Below are 23,621 nucleotides of genomic sequence, written 5' to 3' on the forward strand. Positions count from 1 at the left end.
CTTTTTTTTTTTCTTTTTTAAAGATTCTATTTATTTACTCGACAGACAGAGATCACAAGTGGGCAGAGAGGCAGGCAGAGAGAGAGGAGGAAGCAGGCTCCCTGCTCAGCAGAGAGCCTGATGCGGGGCTTGATCCCAGGATCCTGAGATCATGACCTGAGCTGAAGGCAGAGGCTTTAACCCACTGAGCCACCCAGGTGCCCCCATCCTTGATTTTCTGATGTGCTATAAATCTAATGACAAGTGTCCTTATCAGAAACACAGTGGAAACTTGACAGTAGAGGAAGACCGTGTGAAGACAAAGACCGAAACCACAATCCAACTACATGCCAAAGAATACTAAGGATTGTCAATAGCCACCAGAAGCTGGAAGAGGCAAGTAATGGAGGAGGGGTTGGGAGTGACCTGACTTCTGGCCTCCAGAATTGTGAGAGAATAATTCTGTTGTTTTAAGATACCCAGTTCATAGCAGTTTTGGTAGTCCAGAAAACTAATAAAAACATCATACTACTTCTACTTTTTATGTATTTTGGAATTTCTGTAACTTGCATGAAAATTTTAGTGGCATATCCTTCATTTGTGAGCTGAGGTTATGGCAAGGGGAGAGAGGCTCTGGAAGGTCCTGGATTTACATGAGTGGGGCTAGAAGTCAGACATCCCATGAAACCTATTGCCTGTTCTCCCTCAAGACTCCTCTCACTAGGCCATTGTTGCTCCTGGAACCCTTATGAATACGTCCACCTCAGGGTCTTTGCGTGGATCATCCAGGTGATCCCTGCTGCTTCATGCCATCCTATAGCTCTCGGGGCATCTGCAGAGGTCTCCCCCGCTCTCCATCCCCCTCCCTGACTTGTTTTCTTACAGACCTGCCCTAAGTGGTGTGATGGCTTTCTTTCTTAATGTCATACTCCCCTCCACATCAACTTGGGGGCATGCTGTAGGGTCCTGACACGTGTTCTGTGTAAAACCAGGGTCCTTAGGTACATGTCAGTCCCAGTCTGAGATGGGCTCTCACGGGGCCCCTGACTCCCAAGTGACACCACCACCAAATCTCCCAAATCTTTCCTATGGTTAAGGAGCAAGCCAGCAGGTTGGGCCTGCCTTGTCCTAGATACAACGTCAAGAGCAGACTTGAGAATGTCCCTGAGCTGTCAGCTCCCCACCTAAGAAGACCCAGTAGAAACTGTCCCTCACATGCAGCCCGACGGTGGGTTTGTCCTGATCACACAGAAGCAAATGGAGTGGTGTGGCACACAGACTTTATTCTGACCCCTCCCCAAGTCCTGGGTCCAGGTCCACATCCTGACCTGCAAGTGGGTTCACTCAGCACTCAGAAAGACCCTCTTGCGTGCGGTGTTGGTGTATGGGTGCCAGCGCCACTCCACATCTGCTGTGGCCTCCTGTTCCAGCGTGCCCAGGCGGATCATGTACACTGGGGGGTGTAGATGGGTACACTGTCACCTATACCGCCAGCACCCCACCACCACGAGAAGTGGAATTAAGCCCCAAACTCACACTTCAGTTCAAAGCGAGGTCCAACCTCTGTCAGCTCCACACTGCGGTGGTTGGTCTTCCTATATATGTGGTGCCTGGAGGCAAGGGGAGACAGGGTAGGGGTGAGAGAAGACAGTGAGCAGATGTGAGCCAATAACAAACAGCAGTGGAACACAAAGGTCGGGACGCCATTCTGAGGCCAGCCCATGGACCTACCGGAAGGAGATATAGTCATCTTGGTTTGCGAAGGTGATGACACGGTGGCTGTCATCCTTGGGCACGGGGAACAGGTAGCGGAGTATGTCAGAGACCTGGGTCAGAGGGAAGGCAAGTGACAAATGCCCAGCCTGGAACTCCCTGCCCCCAGCCCTCACCCCATGGACCCAGACTCACCCGCTTGCCTAGTCGGGAGGAGAAGCCATGCATGATGAGGTGAGGCTTGGCCTCGGACACGGTGCCCAGGTCAGGAATGTCATGGCGCATGACCACATTGCACAGTGTGAAGTACGCAGTGGGGCCGAAGGGCAGATGGCTGACAATGAGCCCCACTGGTGGGGCCAGGCAGGCTGTCAGAAACCTTATCTGCTCTCAGACAACCACCCCATCAGACACCCTGTTCCCACCACAGTCTCACCAGGTGTGCCTCGATGCTCATGGACAACCAGCAGGTCAGTGACACCATTGGCTTTGCAGGCTCGCACCAGTGCCCCTACCTCATGCCGGCCACGGTTCATGCGCTGGGCGCCTGGGAACACCAACTTCAGCTCCTTGTATGTGAACGCATTTCAATTAGGACTGGGGCCACTAGTGCCTTAGGACCTCCCATTCGCTTCCCACTACTGGTACCTTTGCAAACATCTTGAGGCGGGAACTGGGGTCTCGGGAGGTAGTGATCATGACCTTAGGATCTTCAACCCCTGCCCATCGATATTCATCATCCACATGGTTGGTCACACCTGGTCACAGCATGAGGGGTAAGAATGTGATTATCTTGGGAAATAAAATGCTAACTTGAGGGTGGCTCAATCTGTCTAGAGCAGCACTGTCTGACAACACCTTTGATGATGAAAATAAAATGTTCCACACCTGCACTGAGCAGGAGGGTAGCCCTCCAGCCACACTGGTTATAAACACAACTATGACTGAGGAACTAAATGTTTACATTTGATTTAATTTTACTTCATTTTAACTATATTTATCACACGGGGTTAATGACTACCAAGTGCAAACCCAGATTCTGTTAAGGCCAAGGTAACTGACTCCTTTTCCTCATAACAAAAATTTATAATGTCTGTTTAGGTGTTAATGAAGTGCTGGGAGCTGGGGACATGGCAGTAAACAAAATGGATACTATCTCGCCTCAGCAGAGTTCATATTCTGATAAGGGGGATAATTAACAGACAAAACAGAGTAAGTGGGATAACCCTGTATGTGCTAAATAAACGAAATTGGGAGCACTAAGAAAGAGCTCTCCTAAAGTGCCATCTATGCACAGTTAGGAGGGCATCTGGGAGACAGTTTCGCAAGGAGGAGCTACACAGCCTTTCCTTCAAGCTGTCCGCAGAATGACATGGAAACCAGCAGGCTCAAGAGCAGGGTAAGAAGCTGGCCCAGTGTCAGGGAAGTTTACCTTCACCGCCGGCGTCATCAAACTCCAAGGAACCCTGTAAGGCCAGAGCCTCCCTGCGTAATTCGGTGGGAATCAGGCGGTTCTCTGCAGGGGGAACACAGAGCGGCTGAGTAAGACACATGCATGGAGCCCTCAGTTTATACAACACTGTGGCTTACAAAAACTGCACAGACTTGATTAAAAAGTACCCCTTTCACTCCTTTCTGTGCAGAAATGTGTACATGACTTCTTTGGCAGGGGGAAGAGGGAGACAAAACTATTTTTGTCTACACGCCAAGCTGTTAACAATGGTTACGGGAGATTTCATTTTCTATGGTTTCTAGTCTCATGGTTTGAGGGCTTTCTAAAATATTTAGTTGCAAGTATATATTGTTTTTGTACTTAGAAAAAAATTAACACCTGATTTTTCAAAGAACAAATACAGAGTGTTCTTTTTATACGAATGTGGCCCAGAAACCCCGAAAACCCTGAAACCCTCTGACAATGAAAGTGCTAAACTTCATGCTTTGGGTTAGATTTCCTCTGTGAACTAAAGCTAGACTTGGTTTAAAAAAAAAAAAAGGGGGGGGGGCTGGGCTGTGGGCATGGCCACTTTGGAGTACAGAGCTCAATATCAACATGCCCTTGGAACCAGCATGTCTTTCCAATATGCCTTGGAGAAATTCTTGCACATGGAAGAGAAGGTTCATAGCAGCAATGCTGTTCCTAACTGCGCCAGACTAAAAAAATAAGGTCAACACCAAGCACAGGGAAATGGGAGCCCCCGCTACACTCAATAGATCTTAGAAAACATAAAGCTGGGAAAGAACACATACAACCTGATAACTACGTTTAAAACTAAAAATCAACCCATGTGATTTAAGGATACAAACAAGTATGACATAAGCACAAAGAAGAGTAAGGAAATGGCTTATTTTTAAACAGTATCCTGTATTGTGGCTATCTGAGTTGGGGGAAAATATTCCTGAATTTCAATATATTGAGCATTTTTTATTTCTAATGTGGGCAGACAGATCACAGATATCTAACAAAACGCTAAGTGCATACAAAGTGTTTACATTAAGTAAACATATAGACTCATGCACTTTATATGTATAAAACACAGAAAACCAAAGTGAATTTAAAATAACCAGAGAGGGGGCCTGGGTGGCTCAGTTGGTTAAGCCACTGCCTTCGGCTCAGGTCATGATTCTAGAGTCCCCAGACTGAGTCCCGAATTGAGTCCCACATTTGGCTCCCTGCTTAGCAGCGGGTCTGCTTCTCCCCCAGACGTCTCTTCTCTCATGCTCTCCCTCTCAAATAAATAAAATCTTTAAAAAAAATAATCACAGATAGTAAGCTGATGTACCATGCAGACAAGAAAGTTCTACTCACACAAGAACCAAGAAAATAGGGATAAATATAACATTTTCATTCAAACAAGTTAACACTCTTAATTCGTATGACAAACAAAAAGCGGAGAAAATACTGCAAAGTTAGATCCCAATTCACAACTCGAATAAAAATAAATTCTCTACGGTTTATCACTTTTTAAATGCAACGTAATCATACTAACAACTAAAAGACAGTAAGATACTCTTGTCATCTTGTACTGAAGAAGGTAGCAAAAAGAAAAACAACGGGGGGAGGCGCGGGAGGACAATGTAAAAATTTAAAATTTGGGAAGAACTAAACACACTGTAAACAAAATTAATAGGCAAACTGTAAAATCTGGATACTGCAGCATATATGACAAGATATGAAATTTATAGCATCACGGAAAGAATTTATAAATCCAAAAGGCAAGGAAAGCGGCCAGTAAATACTTGAAAGGATGCTCAGCCATACAAATACTAAGAGATGCTAATTAAACGCGTTTTATACCATTTGGTCTTTTATTCCGTTGGACTTTAAAATGCAAACCAATGGTCTCTATAACGACAGGTTTAGAGCACTCCCCCGCCCCCGAGGGGGGCGGAGAGGTGCCTACCTTCCAGGGCGCGCCGAACCTTCTCCTTCCGGTCCTGGGCAGCTCGCTGCGACTCCTCTCGGGCCTTGCGGTACAGGTACTCCCGGCGAAGGCGGGCCTCACGACGCAGCTACGGAAAAAGCGGGTTGCTCAGCCTCCTCGCCACGCACAGCCGGGCCCGGGGGACACCAGCCCCACCAGCCCCAAGCCCATAAAGCATCCTCAGCCCTGCGCGAGCCCCCAGTATAAAAAAGAGGAGCTCAAACATCCCTCCTACCATTCTGAGCGCGGATTCCACGTGAGTCTAGGAGAACGCCGGGCGCAGCGTCAGCAACGTCACCCACGATTCTGCCCTCAATCAAGAAGGTCGCTAGAGGCTTTGCTGCACTCTATGACTGTGGTGAGTGCCCAATGTTAAGATGGCGGAGGGTGGGTTAGGAGTTGCAAGGCGATTGGCCATCTGGAGGCGCAAGCTTACTGGAACACCAATAGGCGGGCGTCGAAACGTTGTCACGTTGGCTACGCTCGCCCTTACTAAAGATGTTAGTGCCTGGCTTCATTACTTACCACTGTGGAGGATGCCCAATTTTAAGATGATGAACCGCTAGAGTAATCATAATAGGCGGTTCAAAATGATCCAGCAACTGTAAAAGCAGCACAGCGGCTGACTGGAGGCTCGCCTACCGGCTGCTGGAATTAAAGCCTCTTCTCCCTTAAAATAGCTGCCATACAGCTATGCCTCTTTCATCACCACAGCTATCGCCCTACTGTTAAAAAGCGGCTTCTTATCGCTTCTCGGCCTTTTGGCTAAGATCAAGTGTAAAATGCGGCCTCTTCCCAAAGCGACTCGGAACCACCCACAGCTCTAGCCGACTGTTTCGTAGGCTCACACGCTTCGGAAAACCCAGCTAATCAATTCTGCAGCGCGGCTCTAAGCGTTTGCCTTTAGAAACGTTGGGCAACTCGGCTCACGGCTGGGAACGCCCCTTGAAGGTGAGCCTATTGGTTGTCATGCCAGCATGGCGAGCGACGATTGGGCGACCTGTGAGGAGTCTGTTTCCAGACCTCAGTACCGTGGGCCCATGGCTGCGCGGGGTTTACGCGCGCAGGTGGACTCGCTACTTCTGCAACTGCTCCGGGACCTGGAAGAACTGGAGGCGAAGAGGGCAGCACTGAACGCCCGGGTGGAGGAGGTGGGATCTTGCGGAGGGAGGGATGGGCGGGCATGCGGCGGTAAACTGAGTTTAACCGCTCTCCTCTTATCCCAGGGCTGGTTCTCACTCTCCAAAGCTCGCTATGCCATGGGTGCCAAGTCTGTAGGTCCTCTGCAGTATGCCTCCCGCATGGAGCCTCAGGTCTGCGTCTACACCAGGTGAGGAGGCGTGTATGTCGGAACGGGTGGGCGGACAGGGTCCAGGCAGGGGCCTCCAAATGTCGATCCTGCCTTCTCGTTCTTCAGCGAGGCCCAGGACGGACTCCAGAAGGTCTGGGTGGTGAGAGCCAGCGCCCAGACTCCAGAAGAGGTGGGGCCCCGTGAGGCAGGTGAGTTCCCCTTTCTTCGCGTCAGGGCTCCCTCCCGATGTCAAAAACAAAATGTACAGGATAATTGAAGAGATTATTTTATTAAGGGTGTTGCGATGGAGAGTGGCCCAGATCGGAGGATCACAGTGTCTCAGCAGGCTGTTTTTTGTTTGTTTGTTTGTTTGTTTTTGCTTTAGACTTCTATAGGGAGAAATAGATAAGTTATAGGTGAAGTCCTTTACGGTTGGGATACTTTTGCAATCGGGGGAAGTTTCAATCAGTTGAACAAAAAATGTTTATATGTCTAACTGGTTTCAGAGGGACAAACTTCTAATCTCAGTCATTTATGAGACAAACGGGGAGTTGGAGGGTCTGTCTGGCCTTTCAGCATGTTCAGGCAAAATGGGAAAAGTCAGTGTGTGGCTCTGTCACAGGTAAACTACGGGGTCATTTGCTGATCTTATGAGAGTCATGAGAAAGAGTGGTCAGGGCATCTCATCTAAATCACAAACGGAAATGTTGTTCTTTGTGGTAAGCTGTTTTCTGGAACATAAATGGTTGGAGGGATTTTACAGCCTTCAGTGTTTGTCAGGATCATGAGCTTAGATCAAGTTCAACGTTGTCACAGAGAAGACAAGGGACAGGTAATGAGACTCCCAACCTCCAGTCTGTCTTTCTCCAGCTTTGCGCAGGCGCAAGGGTCTCTCCAGAACCCCAGAGCCAGAGTCCTCCCCAGCCCCCCGGGACCCTCTGAACTGGTTTGGAATCCTGGTTCCTCACAGTCTGCGTCATGCCCAGGCCAGCTTCCGGGAAGGTGAGTAGACCCTCTATCTTATAGGAAGAAGTAGTAGTAATGCTATGCCTGGCTGGGGTTAATCCGCAAAGGGTTTTCCAGGGTTTTTTCCATACCAAGCTTTTGTTGCACACATGCTGTTTTTTCAAAAAAGGTTTTACTGGCTCTTGGCAGTGTTCCAGGCTCATGTTAGGGGCTGGAGATACAGCAGGAAACAAAAGAGATAAATACCCCTCATGGAATGTATATTCCACCGAGGGGAGAATGAAAACATGCAAATAAATAAGTAGGCCCTATATATAATACGGGGTAGTGAGAATTGTTATGGAAAAATAAGTTAGGGTATGGTGGATGGAGTGGGACAGGAGTGGGTGAGGGTAGCTATTTTATGAAGGGTGATTTGAAAAGTCCTCTCTGAAAAGATGGAAAGAACTTTGTAGTTGATCTGTGCTATAGGCAGAGGGGCCAACCAGGGCAAAAGCTTTGAGGTGAAATCATGTTTAGGTTGGCAGAGAGGAGGCCAAATGGGTTGGAGTGGAGTTTATGAAGCAGGGAGTACCAGGAACTGAGGTCAGAGGGGACTGGGCCCAGGTTATTTGAGGTATAGGCCCTGGTGAGGACTTTGGGAGTCACGGGTGGCTCTGAAGAGAATGAGGCAGAGTTGGATCCACAGAGTGATAGGAAGACTCTGGGTGCTGGGTGGGAACAGACAAGAGCAGAGGGAGGGAGCAGATGTCGGGGAGCAGCCAGGATTGAGATGTAGGTGGAGGCAGTGAAAGAGAGTGCAAGTGACAGGAATCTGCATGTTTTGAGAGTAGAAGCCACAAGATTTACTGACAGATCAATTTGAGAGTAAGGGAAGGAGAGGAATGAAGGATGAACCCACAGATTCCAGCAGGAACACCTGGGAGAATGAAGCTGCCCTCACCTGGTGTGGGAGAGCTGCAGCCAAGGGTAAGTCAAGAGTTGAGTGAGAGTGTGTTCCTACTACTGTGTGGTGGAGACTCTGCTCAGGTGTCTGGGCACATGCATCTGAGTTTGAAAGAGACCTGGGCTGGAAAGAGAGATTTGGGAGCCCCCTGCATAACACTGGTGTTTAAATTCCCAAGTTGCTGACACAGACACAGCATTTAAGCTGAGATCAGCAGAGGGCCTCAGCGTGTGGACAGAAGGTGGGAAGAGGAAGGGGAGAAGCCACTTTTGAAGAGACTGAGAAGTAGCAGTGAGGCAGGAACAACAACCAAAGGGTGAGAGATCCCAGAAACCAAGAGGAGAAAGTGCTTCCTGGAGGGAAGTGAGCAGATGTGTGGCCAGCTCTGCTGTCAGGCAGGTAGGCTGAAGACTGGACTGGCAAGTGGCCTGGGCATGGAGGGCCCAGAAGACTGTTAAGCAGAAGCATCAGGCAAAAGCCACTTAGATGTGGATCCAGAATGTGGAACACTTTTGGGGGCAGGGTAAACAGAGGGCAAGAATAGTGAAGGACTATTATAATGAAGGAAAGATGGAAGGAAATGAGGGCATGTAACAGTGTTATGATCTGTGAATTTTTAGTCCCTGGTGGGTAATGAAAGGGAGTAAAGGAAGTCTGTTGAAGAGGTGACATTTTAGTAAAGATGTGAAGGAGGTGAGGGTGTGGGTCTAGTGAGATTCTGAAGCAGCCAGTGCAAGGCTCTTCTGGGAATGTTTTAGAAATAGTATGGGAGCTAGAAAATTCTGGAGCCTTTCCAGTCCCTGGGGATGTTCAGAGGCCCCTGAGTCATATCACATAGTGGATACCATGGTGACAATCTTATCTCTTCCTCTAGGCCTGCAGCTGGCTGCAGACATGGCCAGCCTTCAGATCCGCATTGACTGGGGTCGAAGCCAACTCCGGGGGCTCCAGGGAAAACTCAAGCAGCTGGAGCCCGAGTCTGCCTGACTTGTGACCAGAGGCTGGACAGTGAGCACAGCTGTTCTTTGGTGTGGCTACCTTATCTCGGGCCTTCTTCCTTCACAGATTGCCCCTGCCCCTATTCCCACCCCAACTAATCCCTGTTCCTTAAAATTTCTCTGGTTTGCATGTTTCTAGCTTTGTTAGGTGTGAAAATTTGAAGAGCCTCATGGATATATCAGCTGTGGTTTCTTTACAGGATAAAATACTGCACAGTTAGTGGCAGGGAAGGACAACAAATAGGTGCTTCAGTTGCACTAGATTCTGAAAACTGATTTTGGTGTAGGAAAAAAAGACAAACATGGCTAACAAATTAAGACAGTATGATTCCCTGTCAATAAAAAACGTGAACACCTAAGTAGGTAGGTAGTCCTTGGCAGGTTTTAAGCCAGAAAGTCTAAATGATCTGACTTAGATTTTCAAGGGAACTCAAGGAACTCTTCATTTATTTTTATAGGAGTGAGACCATGCTACTTTTAATGTTTGAAGGGCCAAATGTATTTCCTGTGATGGGATCTGTGTCCTTGCTTCATTATCCTACTGGGTTGTTTTTTTTTTAAAGTTTGCTTGGGGAAAATTAATCCTTTGTTCATAATATGAAATGTAAATATTTTTCCCAATTTCTCTTGTAACTTTATGGTTTTTTTTTAACTTCATTTTAAAATAAAATGCGTTAACCTGTACAAAATATCGAATAGCTTAATGAATAACTAAGGTGAAAGCTATAGTAACCATCACCCAGCTCTTGTATTTTTTTTTTAGTTAGTTTTCTTAATTGATTTAAGAGCTGACTTTATCAATCAGCTGTTTTATCATTTCTGGATTTGGGGTTGTAAATGATATGATAAAAGAATTCTCCATTATTTTCCTAAAGAACTTTTGTGGTTTCAGTTGAGGTATGGGGTGAATCCTACATCCAACTTGTTTTTTCTGCCATAGGTCTACATTACTATATGTGGAACCACTGAGTTGAGATGTTACCTTTTTTTTCCTTTCACATAATCCCAATGTATACCCATACCGTATTTTGGAGCTTCCATTGTTTCATTGATTTTACTGTCAGTTAATATACAGGTACCACACTGTTCTTTAACATATACTTTAACGGCAGTTGGTCATATCTGTGGTTGGATGGGGTGGGGGGGAGGAATTGTTTTTTTGTTTTGTTTTTGCCATATTGAGGTTGAGTTGTCAGTGAAAAGCCTAATGGAAGACCTCAAAAGTAAACTAGAGTAAAAAAGTACATCCCTTCCCACATAGGTTGAATTTCAGAACAAAATCCCGCTACGAAGTGTCAACCAGTGAGATTCTGAAGCAAAAATAAGTTAAAAACACAATACATATTTGTTTTTCACATAAAAGATATTCACGTGGAATTCCGTCCCGGATGGGGTCCTTTGTTTTAGATGTCAGTTGATGTCGAAAGTCAAGCAATAGCCTTCATTTTACTGTTTGAAGTTGGGCTTTGGTTATGTCGGCGTGCCCAGCACTGTCAGCAATACGGACAGAAAACCCCAAACGCTCGGCAGTCTGTCCCGGCAGGCTCTAGACCTTTGGAAGATTTCCGGGGGTAGGAGTTCCCGCCCCCTCGAGAGGCCCGGATGTTCTAGCCGGTGCCAGCTTGGGGGAAGGGGATCCTTGAAGCTGGGATTCGCGCAGCCGCAGTCAGAATTTCTGGAGGCGGGGCGAGCCCAACGGGTATGAAACCATTGACTGGAGGGGCAGACAGCAGGCTGAAGTAAGTGATGTCTACAGAAACGAGAAGCTTTTTTTCCTAACGCCTCCCATATGGTCTAGCGGTTAGGATTCCTGGTTTTCACCCAGGCGGCCCGGGTTCGACTCCCGGTATGGGAAGGTGGTTGGTTTAATTTTGTGGTGGCCAGAATTTTGTATTTTCATCTCAGGTCACATTGGGCGTTTCTTTCCATTTAAGCCTGAGAAATTGGGGCCCCGGGGAGCTCTGGGACCTATCATTCTGTATTTTGAACGAAGTGTTAATTGTCATCACATCATTAATTATTTTTTCTATGGGTAATTTATTAATTATATAGGATACCATATACATTATAAGTGCAAATACCATTATATTTATATACTGAATAATATTTAAAATACTCAAAATTTATTGTTAATCTTCATGGAGGGCGACCACTGCCTAGTCTTTCCACACACCTCTGGGTAGTGGAACCCTCTGGGAGGAAGGAAGAAATGAGTGGAGTCAAAGCACTTGCAACTTTTGCTCCACAGCCAGTCCAGAGGCTGGGCTGCAACAAGCGGAGCTGTCCCTGGAGGGGCATAGGATGAAGTGCCTGAACGGACAGGAGAGGGCCAGTTGGAAGAAGTCTCCAGCAATTTAATTTTCTCTGGTCTTGCGGCTGCTTTGTTTGCCTTCTAGTCCAGTGGTTAGGATTCTTAAGCAAACCGGTTTGCCTTCTACCCGTTATGGAAATTACTTAAAATTTTTAAAGAATCTCTCTCCCCCCAACACTTGCACACTTCCAGTCAAAAGGAGAGCTAAACCTACACACATCAGTCACTAAGTGCCTTTGTCAGTTTCCCACCCCCTTCATCTGGTTCACTTACTCAACCAAGGCAGGTTATGTGCAGTGCTGAGGTCCTGCCTTCAGAAGTGGACCTCTATACTTATTTACTCACTCGTACATTTGGGGAGGGGGAATTATTTCTGTGATCCTATTAATTTAAAGTGTGTAGGTTAAAATAGGATACAGTGGAGCTGGGAAGTCATCACTGGTTCTCACAAGAAAACTGTCTAAAGTTTAACAACTCTTCTTAGATCCATCAGAAAATTGAAGTCACGGGGCAAATTGCTGCCTTGAAAATTGGGGAGAAGAATGAATACAGAGAATCATAGTATACCAGGCTCAGAAGCTGCTGCTGGAGCCAGTAACTGGTAAGAAAACTTAAAGGCTAATTGACTCTGATGAGAGAAAAACTCTCTAAAGGCCTGATATATAAAGGAAGCTTATTTTCTTTTATTTTGACACATTTAATATTTATTGTTCTTTTGCAGAAAAAGAATCTAGGTAGTTGCTACCATGATGGCTTAATTTAAACAAAAATAACTAAGAGACATCAATTGATTACCATAGCAGTTTTAACGGTAACTCACTAAATTATTAACAGAACCATTTTCTAGAAAGTACTGATCTAGTCACATGAATCCAAAATAGGTGAAATACGAGAACAGTATAAACGTTTTGTATAATGCACTTTTAGTTCTTCATGGTTTGGTATAAAGCAAATATAACTTGGCTCTGATGTAGACAATTATTGATATAATTTTCAAGTTTTTCGATGTGGAAAGTCACTGTCATTGTGGCTCTCCTCAACATGGAGCCCATAACACTCCCTTGGCAGGTTCAGACCCAACTCACACATTACAAACAGACTAGAAATAGCCAGTCAGGTAAACGCCAGTTTTCCTCAAATGAAAAATGAAAAACAAAAACAAAAACAAAACAAAAACAAAAGATTTTGGCAGTTAGAACAGTTTCCAACTCCGTTTGGGATCTAGGCATGGATCCAATGGCCATCAGCCTCAGAGTCAGAGCCCTCAGGAGAACTGGAAGTAATTCTTCAGAGATGGGAAAGTCAAAAGGTTTTCTACCTGAGCTTCACCATGGTCATCACAACCTCACCTCTGCTCTTGACTCCTCACCCGGGACAGAGAGAAATAGGCAAATTCACCAGAGGAACTGGGACATTCTCATTTATAAACTAAGGAAATGAGACTCCAACCAGAGCATATACAGATTTTGTGAAAGAAAAAAGCCCTTGAGTATGACATTGGTTAAAGGCAAAAGAAGAGAAGATTTCTACCTGCAGTAACATCTTTGTTTAATTTTTCTCAAGGGGAAGCCATTTTAGATGTCTAAGTTAGCATGACCGTATAAACATTTTTCTAAACCAAAAGCCTGATTTATGGCCTACTAAGCCATAAAGAAAAACCATCTTATCCTTGAGGTGTCAATGAATACTCCTACTTCTTGCATTTCTTAACATTAAAACTTGTGATTCCTGCCTATATGTTAATCTGTAATCTTTTGACCTTTTACAAGATGTAAAAAAAAAAAAATCTTTGACCCTGTATAAAGTATTCATTCCCTGGAGGACTGTATTTCCTGTGAAGAGTGTGTTTCCCAGACAGGTGTCCTAACTTGGGATGGAATAAAACTTTCTTTCTTTTAGAGTGTCTAAAAGTTTTATTCATTCTGTATTGACAACCCTCACATTTTTGTGGATTCTACCTCCAGGAACCCTACTAGGTTCTTAGGGTCAAGACTGGAGAAGAATCTCCTTTGCTTCTGGCAAGAGGAGGGAAAAGTACCACTTTGAAATATGCCAGAGCACCCATTTCTCCTTAACAAAGGCCTATTCTCAGATAAACTATTTTACTAGACCCCAGGGAAGAGAAATACCCAGCCCTCTCTACCCTTCCTGTGTCACATAAAGGGAGAAAAAAAGCAGGGAAGCGCTTTTGAAGATTATAGCCTCAGGGCAGAAGTTCAGTAAAAGACTATAGGATTATATAGTACTTCCCCTCCTCCCAAATATTATCACCACATCCATAAGGTTCTTGTTATGATATATATAATATATAAAACAACTGAAAGAACTGCAGGGCTCAGAATCTATGTAAGAAATCTGATGGGAAACCCAAACACAGCAGAGAAGACAAATAAGAACACTGGAGGAAATTTTAGTCTCTGATACCTATAGCCATAGCGGACAATAAACACAGAGTGATTCTTAGGAGGATAGATATAAAATCTTACACTAAAACCCTGCATAACTTAGTTCCTTTTACCTGATACATCGTGTCTACCTTTTTTTTTTTTTTTAAAGATTTTATTTATTCAACAAAAAAGGGAGAGAGCAAGCATAAGCAGGGGGAGCAGCAGAGGGAGATGGAGAAGCAGTCTTCCACTGAGCAGGGAGCCTGATACAGGGCTCAATCCCAGGACCCTGGGATCATGACCTGAGTCAAACACAGATGGTTTCCTAGGATCATGACCTGAGCCAAAGGCAAATGTTTAACCAACTGAGCCACCCAGGCACCTGTCGTGTCTACCTTTCAATAAAAACTTAAAAGTTGGAGGGTAAAGCATGTCTATAGTTGAGAATCTCTATCAGCCCATGTCCTATTTGCAGGGTTTTGGAAGTCCCACAGCCTCCCTTCATTTTCTTCTATCTCTGTTCCTTGGAGTTCAGGTTGCCAGTAGTTTTCCCAGTATAACATTCTCAGAAACCTTGTCAACCTCCTGTGCAGTTCATGGGGTTTCAGTTCTCAGACAAGAACATCTTCTATAGATCTATCCTGAATAACTCCATCTCCATTCTTGTTTCTGCTGGGATGGCCAGTTGGATCCATGAGTTGGGACCAATCTCTATAGTGAAAGATTGTCCAACCACACCCTTAGCCCCTTTTTTCAGAGCACACATCCCAACAGTGAATTTCTTAACATTTGAATCCTTTGTAATCTGGATAACTTGAGAACCACCCAAATCATCAAGAGCTGGCTCCTTTTTGCTTAACTGTCCTTTTCTTAATTTACTTCTTCCTTTTGCTTTTTACTGGAAGCATCAAGGATAATCAGTTCCTACAACACTTTGCTTAGAAATCCCTTCAGCTAAATATCTAAGCTCATTGCTTCTAAGTTCTACTTTTGTCAAACAGTAAAATACAACTCAGCCAAGTTCTCTACCACTTTAAAATAAGAATTGTTTTTCTTCTAGTGTCTAATAACATGTTTCTCACTTCCTTCTTGGTTCTTGCCAGAAGAATCTAACTTTCATATTTCTACTAACATTCTGTTCATGTCAGTATATGTATACTCTAAGAGGATAGAAGCATTCTCTATAGTGTTCCTTACCTATCTCTTAACTCTAACCAGAGTAACTTTTAATGGCCATATGTATTTCCACTAACCATCTCTTCAAGGTATTCTAGGCTTTTTCTATCTTGTGCCTCAAAATTCTTCCAGCCTCTATTGATCCCTCCATCCCTTACCCAGTATCAAAGCCACATTCTACATTTTTAAGTATTTGTTACAGGAGCACCCTACTTCCTGGTATCAAAATCTTTATTAGTTTCTTGGGACTGCCATTATAAGTGACTTGGTAATTTATTATCTCTCAGTTCTGAGGCCAGAAGTCTAAAATCAAGCTGTTGCTAGAGCCATACATCCTCTGAAGACTCTGGGAAAAACTCTCTTGTTTCCTCCTAGCTTCTGGTGTCTCCTGGAAATCCTTGGCATGCCTTAGGTTGTAGATGCATTGTTCAATTTCTGCCTCCCATCTTCATATGGCCTTCTTCCATGCGTGTCCTCTTCTCTTCCTATAAGGATGATTAGATATGGGCCTTAGGCAACAATGTTTGGATATGGGCCTATTCTAATTCAGTATGACATCACCTTAACTTAATTGCATCTTCAAAGATCTTATTTTCAAATAAGATCATACACTGAGGGTGTCTGGGTGGCTCAGTTGGTTAGAGCGACTGCCTTTGGCTCAAGTCATGATCCTGGAGTCCCAGAATCGAGTCCCACATCAGGCTCCCTGCTCAGCAAGGAATCTGTTTCTCCCTCTGACCTTCTCCCCTCTCATGCTCTCTCTCAGTCTCTCTTTCAAATAAATAAATAAATAAATAAATAAATAAATAAATAAATAAATAAAATCTTTAAAAAAAAGATCATACACTGAGGTTGCAGGTGGACATGAATTTGGGGGAAGACACTATTTACCCCACTACTGAGCAAATATTAGAACAAATTATAAGACTGGTGTATTCTTTTAATATAGTTGTTATAAATGCTATCTTAACTCAGTTTTGAGGCTCTGGCTAGAGGCTAGTCAATTCCCTTTTTTGAGTAGCTAATTAAATCCACACCCAACCACTTTCTTTATCAGGCTATCACACTATGTGTTGCTATATATCTGTCCTAATCACTCCAGGGCTAGATACCAGACAACCAGGGGAAGCCCCTGTGCTCCTGAGCCTGCTGAAGTGATTCAAACTAGCCAATCCTAACCCTGGTTACCCTGCCTAATCCATCATTCCCAAGGAAATCATGAAATCTTTGGTGTACAGGTTCCTCTTCACTCTCTGCCCCTTGACCTCACCTTTGGTCATTCTTTGTCCCGCAGTGACACCTTCTTGTCCCTACATGATGTGTACTCCTCTTGAGAACTTTGAACTATCTTTTCAGAGGCAGTTGTCTCCTGGTCTATTGGCCTTACCACACCTAAATAATAACAGTAGTAGTAGTAGTAATAATAATAATAATAATAATAAATAATAAAAACCTACCAAAACAATTGAACCAGCAAAGCCAGATGGTTTGGTTCCAGGCCAAATGACATGTCACTAGACTTTTCTGACTTACAGGTTCTTCCAGACAGCAGTGGCTACTTGCACAGGCATGCCACTGGCTGGCATATTGGTGCTGTGGGCCATAGCTGCTTTTTGTTGCCTCTACCAGATGTTGCTGTGAATCTACTCCACAAACTGTGAAATTTGTGAACAGTCCTCCCTTATGTCCTCTCTGAGTCAAGTGTCCAGGGCAGAGCACCTGGGGGCAACTCAAATTAATTGGTTACTTCTGATTGTTAAAAGTGTCCTCTGAAGGGAGTGAGGTATGATCCCATCCAAGTGGCAGGGGATGGGTCTGAGTAGCCTACTGGTCAGCAAGTGGTAGGGCCAATGAAGTCATTATATCCTATTACAGAGTAATTTTATTTGGCCTGTTCTACACTACAGTAGGAGACTTCTCTGTCTCAAGCCATTCATAGGGTCATTGTGAGGGTATCTTAGTGACCATGGCACCCACAGGTACTGTGATAAAGGAAATGATTGTTATGGTGTTGTTTGTGTAACTACCTAACTCAGAAGGGTAGGAGGGCCATATGGATGGAAACTAGTAGCACAAAGCTTAATGAAAAGAGAAAATTTGGGGGACACTATTCTTAGCCTAAGACCCCTGAGGAAGTCACAACATTGTTTCAGGAATGTAAAACTCTGGGCAACACCTATGGGCCTTTCTGAATACTACTGCTCACTAGCACACCAAGGGCCTTATGCTCAAAACCTGGATCCTCAAAGTGCTGATAAGGCCGCTGGATGGTGGATGGGTGGATGTGGACACCTCAGAGGTCAATTGAGACATCATGGACAGGGAGGCTACCGCCTACAGATAGGACCATTTGGGACCACCAATTCCTTTGGTAAATAGTCAAAGGTCAAAACAGTTTGAGACAGATAGGAGACTAAAACAAAAACTAAAATTTTTACCTGCCTAGACATATAAGTCATTTTTAAAGAGTTTACCAAAAAGACAATGAAAAAGAATTAGTACTTCAGACCAAGAACTAACTGTACTATCCCAAGAAGAGGCTGTTATAGCTCTCTAAGTACAAACCTTAATCTTTGGGAGGTGTATTTTGATGGCTTGGAAGGAGAAAGTGCCACCTATTAGGGGCTCCTCCCTTTCCCCTGCTTTTGCTGTAACCACTTAGAAGGTACACACATAGTATTATTAGCCAGAGACAGAAACTAGAAATTGTGGATTCTGGCAGCTAAAGACTAAGACAAACAAATATGCAGGGTGGAAAATAAAAAATAAAGTGTATATATTTAATTTGAATCTACTGTTAGTGTAAAATTTACTAAAAGAATTCACATAACAAAAATCAAAAGGGGCACTGATTGGCTTTTGTCCCTCAACAATATAGGTTCTAAATTAACTTTAACATCTGTTAAAATGCAGCAACTGACAAAGCTTCATGATCTTAATCAACGCTTGGGCTCAAATTACAGTGATACTTGGGGTCCCACTAAGTATAAACATTGTACCCCCTATAGTCTTAGAAAAGTCACTAAATATAAAATAGAGAAAAATAAGTATGGTTTATTTTAACTATAGCCTTGCCTGAATTTCCCATAATCATAGTACTTATTGCTCTAAAATATCCTAGATTGGACACAGATCCTCTAACACAATGAGGAGTCAATTAAAATTAAATTAAGTTTTTGGCATTTACAAATTGGCAGGATAATAGACCTCCATAGACCTCCAGTTAATATGGCCCAATGTAGGTTAGAACAGGGCCTTTACAGAGTGAAACTATTATAAAAGACCTAATTAATAAAGGAGTGATTATCCCCACTGATTCTTTAACAGCTCAGTTTTGTCTGATTTTAAACAACAAAAAAAGCATGGGTGACTCAGGATTGATTACTGCAACCCTAATTTTGTGGTCTCATCCAGTAATTGTTTTATCCCTAGTGCACAGTATTATTAAAGTTTCTGACTCCATCCAATCAACAGTTGGTAAATATTTCACTATTAAAGATTTATCTAATATGTTCTGCTCGGTGCCAATTTCAACAGCTTCTCAGCTGCAGTTTGCCTCACCTCCAAAGGAACACAATATACTCTTTCCAGGCTGCTCATGGGGTTCCTCACAGCTTTACTATCACACATAATCCATAACCTTTACAGACAGGATCTTATCTATATTGCCTTTCTCCACAAATACCAGTATGACATTATGTTGATGACCATCCTCCAAGGATACTCATTGGACACATTCATTAAGGGTAATTAAAGATATACAAATCTCTTTTGAGTTCTGGTGGCAAGATATTCCTCATTTATCATTTTAATCTCACTGAAGCTGCAACTTACAAATCAGCCTATTTTAAATGGGGTTCCTCCAACAAATACTCTAGAATCTGTCCAAGTTAAAATCAACAGGCACTTCCATTAGTGCCCTCGGAGACTCCTTCATTGGAGAGGTTTGACTCCTTTTCTCATGGCCCCTGGGGTCTCTGGACCACATATAATAAGTTGCCCCAAAGCCTCTGGTGCAAAATGATGGTCCTCTTGGCCCTGGGATAAACTCTACTAAGATGAAAACTGCTGGCTACATACTGGGATTTCCTAGAAATAAGGGCTCTCACAGACCTTGAGCCTGTGGCCATCCATACTCAGCTGTCCATTTATGCTTTGGATCATAGAAACAGTATACCAGGCTCAACATGGCTATACAGGTGTCCTGAAGACAGGATGGAGGCAATCCTGGGCATATCCCACCACAGAAAGGGGTGGCCCTCCCTGTCCTTAGTCCTTTGCCAGATGCCACAGTGCCAGAGGAGGTCACCCTTCCTCAAGATCACTTGGCTACCCAGTGAGTCCCTTGAAATAAACTGAGTGAGCAGAGATGGAAATACACAGACTCTGTGGACAGCATTGCCACCATTGAGCTCAATGGAATGTTACTGCCTTTCATCCTGTAGCCAGGAGGTCTCTGATAGTAGATGGATCAGGGATCAATGCAATTGATCAAATTTAAGGCAGTCATCTTAACACTAGATTGGATCCTCTGGCCATCAAATGGTCCCATCTCTACATTCTTTACAAACTTTTAGATCATTGCTGAGAGCTTTCCCCTTCTGGGTAAGAACTTTGGAATCTCTTGTCTCACATACACCAAAATATAAATAAAAATCTACATATGTTGAGACCACAATTTGAAGCCTCGCCAGGATGTTCTTTATTCTCTTCAGAGTTACAGACATTTCCCAAGGTACAAATTTCACTTCTCAGAATACACAGTGCTGGGCTCTTAATAAAGGTATTTAGTGCAAGTTTTATGTCCTTGATAGTTCCCAGATAGTTTAATTGAGAGACATATGGTCTCCTCAACTCCTTTTTCAAATTCCAGTCTGACTAATGAATCTCTTCTTGCCCCAGGCCTTAATACCGATTTTACAACTGTACTTATTAATTTTATGTGTCAAATTAGCTGGACCAGTGCCCAGATATTTGGTCAAACATTATTCTAGATGTTTCTGTAAGGACATTTTTGGATGGGATTAACGAATTAGTAGACTTTGAGTAAAGCAGATTGACCTCTCTGATATGGGTGCATGGGCCTCATCCAATCAGTTGAAGGTCTTAGTAGAACAAAGAGACTAGCCTCCTTTGAGCAAGAGAAAATTCTCTAGCAGACTGCTTTCCAATTTCATCTGTAATATCCATCCTTCTGGTTATACAACACACTGCCTTTAGATTATAACAGCAGCAATATTTCTCCTGGTTTGCAGCCCACTAGCCCATCAGGCAGATGTTGGATTTGCTAGCCTGCATCTCTGAAAAATACTGACTGATAAACCAACTTTAAAAAACTTACCCATCACAGCCATCAAAACCCGAACCAAACAAAAACAAACAAAAAAACAAATACCTCAAAACCCCCCCGAAATCTTGCCATTTGCAATGACGTGGATGGAACTAGATGGTATTATGCTAAGTGAAATAAGTCAATCAGAGAAAGACAATTATCATATGATTTCACTGCTATGTAGAATTTAAGAAACAAGGCAGAGGATCATAGGGGAAGAGAGGAAAAAAATGAAACAAGATGAAACCAGAGAGGGAGACAAATCATAAAAGACTCTTAATCTTAGGAAACAAACAGATTTGCTGGAGGGTTTGGGGGGATGAGGTGGCTGGGTAATGGACATTAGGGAGAGTATGTGCTGTGGTACTGTGTGTGTTCTGTAAGACTGATGAATCACAGACTGGTGGCCCTGAAACAAATAATACATTATATGTTAATAAAAAATTAATTAAAAAGCAACAGCCCCCCCCCAAACTTTACAATTATTCTTTCCTATACTTTAAGGGGGTTATGTTTTGCCTCCATGTATATAAAAAGCCCTATAATATGGCTCTCCCTATTTCTCTAAACTTTTAATTTCATCTTCATCCCCTAAGATCTGGAGTCCTGATTGAAGGTGCACACTCTCCTGGGACTCATTAACCGTTGATTTTCCTGTGGGCCAGGAAGTAGCCATCTGATATAGGACCCATTTGAGCCTAAACTTATACCACTCAAGTAACCCTAAATCCCCTAAACAACAACAAAAAAGTCTTCCTGAACATTTAGTTATAAGAAGTACATAATTAAACTGGACTCTCCATCTGATCCCCTTTAGGAAATCGAAATTCTTTCTCGAGGGCCAGTCCCATAGACTATGTGAAATACCAAAAAAGGTAGGTAGAAAATTCCTCTTAGGAAATAAAAATCACAGTTAGAGATAAAAATAAAATCAACAGCATACCCCATAGTGATATATTCCAGAGGAAAACCAATATCAGACAACAAAAGCTCATTGACTGCAGCTGCACACCATTCTGTTAACTGTTGTCTTATTGCTATTAGTCTAAGAGCTTTCACTGGTCTATGATAGAGAGGCCCAAACCCTCCAAAGAAGCGATAGTTTCTTTTTTTCTTTTTAAAGGTTTTATTTATTTGACAGAGCAAAAGAGCATAAATAGGGGGAGTAGCAGAGGAAGAGGGCGAAGCAGGCTTCCCACTGAGCAGGGAACCTGATGTGGGACTCGATTCCAGGACCCTGGGATCATGACCTGAGCCCAAGGCAGATGCTTAACTGAATGAGTCACCCAGGAGCCCCAAATAAGCTATATTTCAACCAAACATGGCAAATGCTGAGTCCCGCATGCCATTTGTTTGGCTAATGTAAACCCTACAACCCAAAGAAACTTGCCCATTACCAACCAAGCCAACAACTGAGAAAAAGTACTCATAGTAACTGGCCATATTAGAGGGCCTGTCTACAGGTTAATGCTGGAGCTCCAACCTCAGCCACATATATTTAATAAGGGCAACTGGCTGCCCTTATTAACACCCAAAGTGTCCAGGCTGATGCAGGCAGGCTAGGTCCAAGGACCCAGAGGGGTTGTCTCACAGGACCAACCAAGAAGTTTCTTGGCTACACACAGGATAGAAATCAAATGCAAGCCAGAAGGAGATGAAAGCAAAGTTTACTGAAGGTATATGGAGAGAGCAGAGACAGAGTATCTGGGAGACTCGGAAAAGAAAGGAGAGAGCCTTGTCTTTGTTCTGGGTTTGGAGTTTTTCCTGATGATTGTAGTCCAGTGTATATATCCTCTCAGGCTTCCAGGACATGGTTAGAACATGGACAAGTTCCCAAGTGTCCTTCATAAGTCAATTATTCCTTGGACCCAGGGGGTCTTGGGATAGAAATGTTTCACCCCAATGGTCTGGAATATGTGTATAATGGCTTCTTCTGGTCATTCTCACCTGGTCCTTCCTTAGATGTTGTCTATTTTACTAGACGACTCTAATGAAATTATTAACTCTGTCCCTTACAAAGAAGACATACACTATTTGCCCTATGGGGCATGTATAAAGTGGGGGTGCAATTCCTAGCAAGAAAAGAAGCAGGAAGGAGCAAAAAGGTTTTATGGATTTCTTGAGTTTCCTTCTCTCAAGGCCACATGATTTAAAACCTATTTATAACAGAGTCCCTCTTATATCAACCATCTGGGGCAAAACCTTGGACTACTGGAAGATTCAGTCACCCTAAATGGATTTTTTTTAAGGCTACCCTTTCATCCATAATATCAAAGTAGACTTGCATATTGTTTTATTATAATGCCATCTCTCTCTCTCTTTCTCTCTCTCTCTTTTTTTTTTTTTTACTTTACCATGGTGATTCTTTTTTTAAAATTTAAATTCAGTTAGCCAAGGTGTAGTGCATTATTGGTTTTTGATATAATGTTCAATGATTCATCACTTCTGTATAACACCCAGTGCTCATCACATCATGTGCCTTCCTAATGCCATTTCTAAAGGAAATGCTTTTTCCCCTTTTATGTCCATTTGCTTCTTAAATTCCACATGAGTGAATCATATGATGTTTGTCATTCTCTGACTGACTTACATGGCTTAGCATAATATTCTCTGGCTTAAAGGAAATATTTTGATCAAAATTTTTATAGTTCTGTTGCCTTATGGTAGTAATTGGAAGAACTGGGAAAATTGGAAGGGGTGCTAAAACTGATAGAACACAAAATTTATATTTTTATGGTTTATTATATTTTATATGCTGCATAAAAATAGAATTGAAGATGTGGTCCATATACACCACATCTGTACCCCAATGTTGATAGCAGCAATGGCCACAGTTGCCAAACTGTGGAAAGAACCAAGATGCCCTTCAACAGATGAATGGATAAAGAAGATATGGTCCATATATACAATGGAGTATTATGCCTCCATCAGAAAGGACGAATACCCAACTTTTGTATCAACATGGACGGGACTGGAAGAGATTATGCTGAGTGAAATAAGTCAAGCAGAGAGAGTCAATTATCATATGGTTTCACTTATTTGTGGAGTATAACAAATAACACAGAGGACATTAGGGGATGGAGAGGAGAAGGGAGTTGAG

General features: G+C 43.3%; 2 protein-coding genes and 1 long non-coding RNA gene across 4 annotated transcripts in view; 2 read left to right on the forward strand and 1 right to left on the reverse strand.

The window, feature by feature from the left end:
• Nucleotides 1-1,242: 1,242 nt before the first annotated feature.
• IMP4 (IMP U3 small nucleolar ribonucleoprotein 4) lies at nt 1,243-6,037 on the reverse strand. Of its 2 annotated transcripts, XM_080798407.1 has the most exons (10): nt 5,640-6,037; nt 5,350-5,549; nt 5,094-5,202; nt 3,125-3,208; nt 2,341-2,450; nt 2,129-2,261; nt 1,888-2,042; nt 1,711-1,805; nt 1,516-1,589; nt 1,243-1,432 (listed from the first exon to the last, which is right to left on the reverse strand). In XM_080798407.1, exons 2-10 carry the CDS (start codon nt 5,350-5,352, stop codon nt 1,320-1,322), a joined length of 876 nt encoding a protein of 291 aa, XP_080654533.1. In that variant the 5' UTR covers nt 5,353-5,549; nt 5,640-6,037; the 3' UTR covers nt 1,243-1,319. The 2 variants fall into 2 exon arrangements, with proteins under 2 accessions (XP_080654533.1, XP_080654532.1); XM_080798406.1 differs by having other exon boundaries at nt 5,350-6,032.
• VMA22 (vacuolar ATPase assembly factor VMA22) lies at nt 5,417-10,052 on the forward strand. Its single transcript, XM_080798408.1, has 6 exons — nt 5,417-5,472; nt 6,091-6,265; nt 6,341-6,444; nt 6,532-6,614; nt 7,276-7,407; nt 9,192-10,052. Exons 2-6 carry the CDS (start codon nt 6,092-6,094, stop codon nt 9,302-9,304), a joined length of 606 nt encoding a protein of 201 aa, XP_080654534.1. The 5' UTR covers nt 5,417-5,472; nt 6,091; the 3' UTR covers nt 9,305-10,052.
• Nucleotides 10,053-10,992: 940 nt separating this feature from the next.
• LOC308339587 overlaps nt 10,993-23,621 on the forward strand; it is a 48,785-nt gene continuing 36,156 nt past the window's right edge. The window contains exons 1-2 of the long non-coding RNA XR_013966542.1: nt 10,993-11,054; nt 12,111-12,227. This is a non-coding gene — a long non-coding RNA (uncharacterized lncRNA). The remainder of the gene's footprint in view (nt 11,055-12,110; nt 12,228-23,621) is intronic.

Source organism: Martes martes (genome assembly GCF_963455335.1).
Source record: "Martes martes genome assembly, chromosome: 3".
Taxonomy (NCBI): Eukaryota; Metazoa; Chordata; class Mammalia; order Carnivora; family Mustelidae; genus Martes; species Martes martes.

What these genes read in the sequence shown, in the direction of transcription:
- VMA22 (XM_080798408.1), top strand. Translation starts at nt 6,092, where the DNA reads ATGGCGAGCGACGATTGGGCGACCTGTGAGGAGTCTGTTTCCAGACCT. An exon ending in GGTGGGGCCCCGTGAGGCAG is followed by an intron (nt 6,615 to 7,275) that starts GTGAGTTCCCCT and finishes GTCTTTCTCCAG; the next exon opens with CTTTGCGCAGGCGCAAGGGT. An exon ending in CCAGGCCAGCTTCCGGGAAG is followed by an intron (nt 7,408 to 9,191) that starts GTGAGTAGACCC and finishes CTCTTCCTCTAG; the next exon opens with GCCTGCAGCTGGCTGCAGAC.
- IMP4 (XM_080798407.1), bottom strand. An exon ending in GGTTCGGCGCGCCCTGGAAG is followed by an intron (nt 3,209 to 5,093) that starts GTAGGCACCTCT and finishes TTCCCCCTGCAG; the next exon opens with AGAACCGCCTGATTCCCACC. An exon ending in GCCTCAAGATGTTTGCAAAG is followed by an intron (nt 2,262 to 2,340) that starts GTACCAGTAGTG and finishes TTCACATACAAG; the next exon opens with GAGCTGAAGTTGGTGTTCCC.